This window comes from Elephantulus edwardii, unplaced genomic scaffold (genome assembly GCF_000299155.1).
Source record: "Elephantulus edwardii isolate Elephantulus edwardi_28Jun2011 unplaced genomic scaffold, EleEdw1.0 scaffold00030, whole genome shotgun sequence".
NCBI lineage: Eukaryota > Metazoa > Chordata > Mammalia > Macroscelidea > Macroscelididae > Elephantulus > Elephantulus edwardii.
In genome coordinates this window covers 6,265,163-6,272,273 of record NW_006399780.1, presented here as the reverse complement: position 1 = coordinate 6,272,273, position 7,111 = coordinate 6,265,163, and the positions used below count along the sequence as shown (strand labels likewise).

Genomic DNA, 7,111 nt, shown 5'->3' with positions numbered 1-7,111 from the left:
CAAAATCTCTGTAAATGTTTATGAAAATTAATAAAATATAATTATAGAAAAAAAAGCCATAATTTCTTTATCTGCAGGGTTGAATGTCTTTATTTTTCAATTTAAAAGTGTTTTGTCTGTGTTTTCATTTTGTTTGGACAGCGGCCTTCCTGCAAACATCCAGCTGGATATTGATGGGGACCGTGAGACAGAGCGCATCTACTCCCTCTTTAACCTGTACATGAATAAACTGGAAAAGATGCAAGGTAAGGGCAAGGGAGGCAGCTTGTCTGTCAAGCAGGAACCCGCCAGCAGTGCTGGTTAAGCCTGGCTGAAGGCCCTGTTGCCACATGGAGTCATTCTCCAGAAATGCACTGTTCTTGTCACTGAGTATCTCTAAATCAGAGCAGGCTCATAGCTGACCCTCCAGCAGGTTTTCACAGGTAGTAAATCACATGAGAGGAAACTGCCTGTCTTTTTCCTGCAAAGCAGTTGGTGGATTTGAACTGCATGACTTTGGATTGGCAGCATAGTTCCTTACCACTAAGCCACAGAGTAAAAATACTCTATTTAAAGCATCTTGTGTCTACTTGGTCCCACCTGCAAGAGTCTGTTTAGAGCAGGGTACAGTGTGCAAAAGCTTTTACAAGTTAGGCAGCTCTTTGAAGAAAAGTTTATGACAGGAACTATAGATAAGAAGGAATTTAACATCTAAACCACTCCCTCATCTAGTCCTTGGAAAAAGACATCATGCTAGAAAAGGTGAAAGGTCAGAGAAGGAGAGGAAGACCTTCAACAGAATGGAAGGGCACAGGCGTTGTGACAGTGTGTGCAAGCCTGTTAGGTCATGAGGATGGTGCAAGAGAGAGAAGCTCAGATCTGTTGGTCACAGGGTCTCTGAGTTGTAGTCTATGCAGCAGCACATAACACACCTTCAAGCTCAGAATTTCATTCTTATGTATTTTCCAAGGTGGGCCTATTTGTGTAGCTGATATTGCATATTTCTAGCCATAATCTGTACAAGCTTAGTCATCATTGATATTTAAGGGGTTTACATGCTTTCTTGAAGTTCAGAAACATTCTCGGTAGGAAAAAAGCTAAGTGACATGGAGCAGATCATATCATTTAAGAGAAGCAGCAGCCATAAGGAAAATCCCCTGGAAGATGTAGGAAGTCTGTTTCTACCTTGGGAATCTATTAAGGCTCCAGTCCATTGTTAGGGAAGAAACATGACCCTGGCATGTGAAATGTGAAATGAAAATGAATATGCCTGGAAATGGGCTTGTTAGATCTCTTCTCCCTTTTATTCATTTCTGATCTACCCTAGAAGTGTTAAATGCATGCTACTGTCTGCAAAATACCATCAGCCTGCTTTAACTTCCCTGCAGCTGCACTTCTGTGAGCTCCTGCCACATCCCGTTCTCTAGCTCCCACCCTGCAGGGTGTATTTCTGACTCATCCTGGCACATGCATGGGCACCCAAACACATACACACATGCGCGCACACACACACTCACTCACCATCCCAGGAGGGCCTTTGTTCCCCAGGAACAGATATAGGCTGCCAGAAAAAATAGACAGATCTGTCTTGGGAAGAGTGCAGCCAGAATTCACACTTTGTCCATCTAGCTTGGACATGCAATCAGGAGGATTCAGTCCCTGGAGAAAGGACATTGTTCTTGAGAAAGTAGAGGAATAGCAAAAAAGGAAAGAGCCGTAAGAGATAGATTGACACAGTGACTACAGCAGTGGAATGAGTGTGAGGATGGTACAGGGCCATGAAGTGTTTTGTTCCATTGTAAATGTGGTTGCTATGACTCAGAATCGACTAGACAGTCACCAACAATAGCAATAAACTAAGCACAGTGCCTGATGCCGAAGTGCCAGGACACCATGCAGCTGTGGCCTTGGACTGCCTTTTGCCTCCAGGTGCCAAAGACAGTGGAGCTTTGACGGGTATTGCTTTTTTCTTTTTCTCCCCCCCCCCTTTTTTTTCCCAGCTCACCATTGTAGACTAGCAAGACAATAGAGAGTAGAATCAGTGGATTTGAATTAGTCGAAACCACAATGTGAGATCCAGAGTCACGAAAAGACCTTCTAAGGCTGAGCCCTGCTGCCGCTCACCAGCCCTAAATCTGACTTTCATCCCGGCAGTATCAGATTGCCTGTGGCTTCCTCCAAACACCAGACTGTTGCCTACCACTGCACCTTTGCACCCACCTCTCCTGCTACTTGGAATGCCCCTCCCCACCTTATAATATGGCTAACATTTCCTTTTCCTTTTTAAGTCTCAGGTCAGACATTATTTTAGTTGGTCTTGCTTGCTACGCCAAGTAGGTTTGGCATTATGCCATCATACAAAAAAAATAAATTCATAAAATAAAGCAAACTCACTGCCATTGAGTCATTTCCAACTCTCGGTGACCCTGTAGGACAGAGTAGAATGGCATCATAACAATTCCAAGGTTCGCCCTCACATACTTTGGGCATGTTGCTAGGATAGGCTATTCCTTCAAGAGAGATGTGATGCTGGGAAGGGTGGAGGGTTGGCAAAGGAGAGGAAGACCCTGGATGAGGTGGATTGACACAGTGACTGCTGTTATGGGCTCTAGTGTGTCAGGAAGTGTGAGGATGGCACAGGATAGGACGGGGTTCATATCCACTATTCACAGGGTTGCTCTGAGTCATACTTGACAACCTAACAACAACAATCTGTGGAAGCAGACTGCTACATCTTTCTTATTGAGTGACTGTTGGGTTCGAACTACCAACCTTTATTTAAGCAGCCAAGCGTTTAATCACTGTCCATGAGAGTTCCTTTTGTTCCATCATGTTGTTAGGTACCATCATGTCAGTTCTGTCTCTTAGGACCCTATTTATAACAAAGCAAAACACAGCTTGATCCTGCACCACCCTCATCATCGTTGCCATGTTTGAGCTCATTGTTGCAGCCACTGCAACAGTTCATCTTGTTGACAGTCTTTCTATTTTCCACTCACTTCGCTCTACCTTACATGATGCCTTTCTCTAGGGACTGGTTACTCACAGTAGCATGATAAAGTACATGAGATGAATTCTCATCATCCTCACTTCTACAGAGCGTTCTGGCTGTAATTCTTCCAAGAAAGATTTGTTCATTCTTCCAGCAGTCCTTGGTATAGTCCGTATTCTTCATCAACTTTATAATTCAAATGCATCATTCTTTTTCTGTCTTCCTCACTCTTTGGCCAGCTTTTGTGCGTGTATGTGGTTACTGAAAATTCCATGAATTGAGTCTATCACACTTTAGTCTTTGTGATTATATCTTTACTTTTTAACACTTTGAAGAGGAAATTTGCAGCAGATTCACCTAATGTGATATCTTTTGACTGCTACTTCTGTAAGTGTTGATCGTGGATCCAAGTAAAAGGACATCCTTTTTGGCCTCAATCTTTCCTGTTTATTGTGATGTGGTTTATTGGCCCAATTATGAAGATAAGGGGGTTTTTTTATATTCAGTGTAATTTGTATTGAAGGCTATCTTTGATGTTCATCAGTAAGTGTTTCAAGACCACCACTGGTCTATCAGTGGACAGATTTCAGTGGAGCTTCCAGACTCAGACAGACTAGGACAAAGGACCTGAAGGTCTACTTCTGAAAAAAAATGGGCATTGTAAACTTTATGAGTAATAGCAGACTGTTGCTGATAAAGTATGAAAAGATGAGGCCTTTGGATTGAAAAGCACTCAAAATACAACTAACAAGAGAAGAGCTACCTACTCAAAGTGATAGTAATAATAGTTTGTTGTTGTTGTTGTTGTTGTTAGATGCCATCGATTTGAGTATGACTCTTAGCAACCCTATGAACAACAGGTCTGGACCGTGTCCTATCCTGTGCCATCCTCACATCCTGACACACTAGAGCCCATTGAGCTAATCACCATGTCAGTCCTCTTGGTCAAGGGTCTTCCTCTCCTTTGCCAACCCTCTACTTATCCAAGCATCATATTCCTCTCTAAGGAATAGCCCCTCCTAGCAACATGGCCTCATCATCTTTGCACCCTCTCCAAGACTTGTTTGTTTGTTTGGCATATTATTTGGTCTTCTTGGATGGGAGACCTCAAAGTCGAGTCAACCTTAGTTGCATGGATGGAACAAAGCTTTCAAGACCTTCATTCACTGGTGTGATGCAATAAAAAATTCCAAATGATAAGAAACAGCTGCACTTTTGAAAGAGAGGAGCAAACTAGTAGGGAGGGGGGAGGGCTGGGCGGGGAGACAAGTGCAGCAATGAATGAACGGAAATCCAAAATCCCTGTAAATGTTCATTAAAATTATTTTAATAAAGACAACAACAGCAAAAAAAATGAAACAGCTGAAAATATTCATTAATAATCAGAACATAGAATTTACTATGGGAATCTAAGAAAATTGAAAGTTATGGAAAATGAAATGTATATGTATGTCCTCTAGATATTAGTAAGCTAAAATAAACTGGGATTAGTCATTTTGAATGATATGGTCTTCTATGCTGGGAATGGCAGGCTAAGTAACAATAGCATCATTCATCTCAAAATAATATTTAAAGATCCATCCTAAGGACAATGTGCCAATGATAGGATTAAAGCCATAACTTGTAAGGAAGACCAAGTTAATAGTACTCTTCAAATTTATACACCAATCACTAAAGCTAAATATGAAGAAATTGAAGATTTTTACCATCTTCTGCAGTTTGAAATTAATCATACATGCAATTAGGATGCATTGATAATTACTGGTGATTGAGAAGTCTGAAACAAAAAGAATCAGTGGTTAAAACCTGCATTGCAATCCTAAAGACACACAATTTGAATCCACAAGCTACTCCATAGAAGAAGAATGGATAATCTCCTCCCTTTCAAGTAACGGCCTCTGAAAACCCACTGGAAGGTCAGCTATGAGTCTACTCCAACTCAATGATGCACAACAACTATAAGTTCACATGTAAGGCCTTGGTAAGAGGAAGACCTGCAACCAAATTGATTGTTACAATGACTGCTCCAGCAGGCTTGAGTATGTCAGAGATTGTGAGGATGGCGCAGGATAGTACAGGGTTCAGATCTGTTGATCATAGGTTTACTATGAGTAGTATTTGACTCGACAGCATCTAAGAACAATAAACAAATAGAAATGACACAGGAGATAAATTCCAAAACCCACTCCCATTGAGTTAAGTCTGACTCATAGTACCCTCCAAGAGTCATTGAATTCACAAAGTAATAAATCATTACAGGAGGAAACTGCCCATTTTTCACTCTTAGATCAACTGGTGGTTGTGAACAACTGATGTTTTGATTAGCAGTTCAATGTGTTATTCCACCACAGAAGAAAGCAATGAAGAATTTTTCAACACTGACAATTTATTCAATGGAAATATTGGGTTATTTTTTTTTTTAAATTTTTAAAAAAACCCAACAGTAGCTATATAAGTGGACCTTGTTGTGGTGGTGGTGGTTGATAGGTGCCCTTGAGTCAAGTATGACTCATAACAACCCTATGAACAACAGCTCTGAACCCTGCCCTATCCTGTGCCATCCAACACATTAGAGCCCATTGCTGAAGTCAGTCTATCTTGCTGGAGGTTTTCCTCTCTTTTGCTAACCTTTCATCTTTCCAAGCATGATGTCTCTTTCAAAATAATCCTACCTAGCTACATACCCAAAGTATGAGAGATGAAATGTCACCATCCTTCCCTCCAGGAAGTACCCTGGCTGCATTTTCTCTAAGACTATCTGTTTGTTCTTTTGGTGGTCCTTGAGGCATTCAGTGCTTTTCTCTCGCACCACAACTTGAAGGAATCTAGTAATCTCCTGTCATCCTTATTCATTATCCAGCTCTCTGATGCATTATCAGGTGATTGAGAAGACCATGGCCCAAATTAGAAAATCAAGTGCACCTTAGTCTTCAGACTGACATCATTGTTCTTTAGTATTTTGGTGAGGTCCCTGACAGAAGTCTTCTTCAGTGCAATATGTCTCCTGATAGCCTGACTGCTGGTACCAAGGGTGTTGGTTTTTTGATCCAAGCAAGAGGAAATCATTGATAGTTTCACTTCTTTCTCTTTCTCTCATAATGTTGACTGTGGTGAAGACTTTTTTTTCTTGATGTTGAGATGTAGTGCATACTGAAGGCTGGAGTGCTTCATCTTCTGCAGATGGAATAGTACCACAGGAACCAATTTTTCTATATCTCTGGAAAGAGATGATGAAGAAGCTCAATAGCATCAGACCAAATAAGAATAAAGGCTTAGTAATAGAACAGTCAGTTATTCATATGCAAGTTCAAGAGGAAGCTGAATAAAATTGAAACAAAGCCATGATGGCCAAGTACAACATTAATTGTACTCCATCTGAATTTGAAGTTTATCACAAGAATAATTTTGACCCATTGAAAAGCAATGGCGGAAAACCACACAAGCCTTTGAGTGACATCAAGAACAATCATAATAAAGAAACCAAAAGGTCATTAAAAATACAGGAAAGAAAGAAAACCCCAACAGAGACTGAAACTTGCTTTGGTATGTAGAGCATTTAAAGCAAAAGAAAGAAATGAGGTATGAGAGATGAACAGAAGATTTCAAATGATGGCTTTTTAGTAGAACATTATATGCAGATGACACAGCCCTCCTTGCTGAGTGTGAAGAGGACTTGAATCACTTACCGATGAAGATCAAAGACTAGGATTTCAGTACATGTTAAACCTTAACAGTAAGAAAACACAAATCTTTACCACTGGACCTTAACTGTATGGACCCTATCAAAAGGATAAACAACATTTGCTTATGATGATTTGTCCAAATTAGTGCCAGTTTTATGTATTTCCTTCATAAACTCTCACTCTGCTTGTTTATAATCCTCAAGAATTTTGCAAATAATTTACAGTTTATGGAATCTTTCATCTCCATAATTTCAACATTAAAAATACTTGTGTTTAAGGAGCTCTAATAATGTAATCTGTAGGGAGTTGCTCAGCTAACCCAAAGGGTGTCTCCTTGGTAGTTTAAGTTCATCAGTGACACTGTGGGAGAAAGATTCACAGCCTTCAAAACCTGCTGGAGGGTCTGCTATGAGTCGATGCTGACTGGACAGCAATGAGTGAGTGATCATTAGTCTTA

General features: G+C 40.5%; 1 protein-coding gene across 2 annotated transcripts in view; it reads left to right on the top strand.

Annotated features, from left to right (window-relative positions):
* RASA3 (RAS p21 protein activator 3) overlaps window positions 1-7,111 on the top strand; it is a 194,720-nt gene that overhangs the window by 182,884 nt on the left and 4,725 nt on the right. For both annotated transcript variants that reach the window (XM_006883814.1, XM_006883813.1), the window contains exon 22: window positions 142-245. In XM_006883814.1, coding sequence (XP_006883876.1) covers window positions 142-245 — 104 coding nt within the window. The remainder of the gene's footprint in view (window positions 1-141; window positions 246-7,111) is intronic.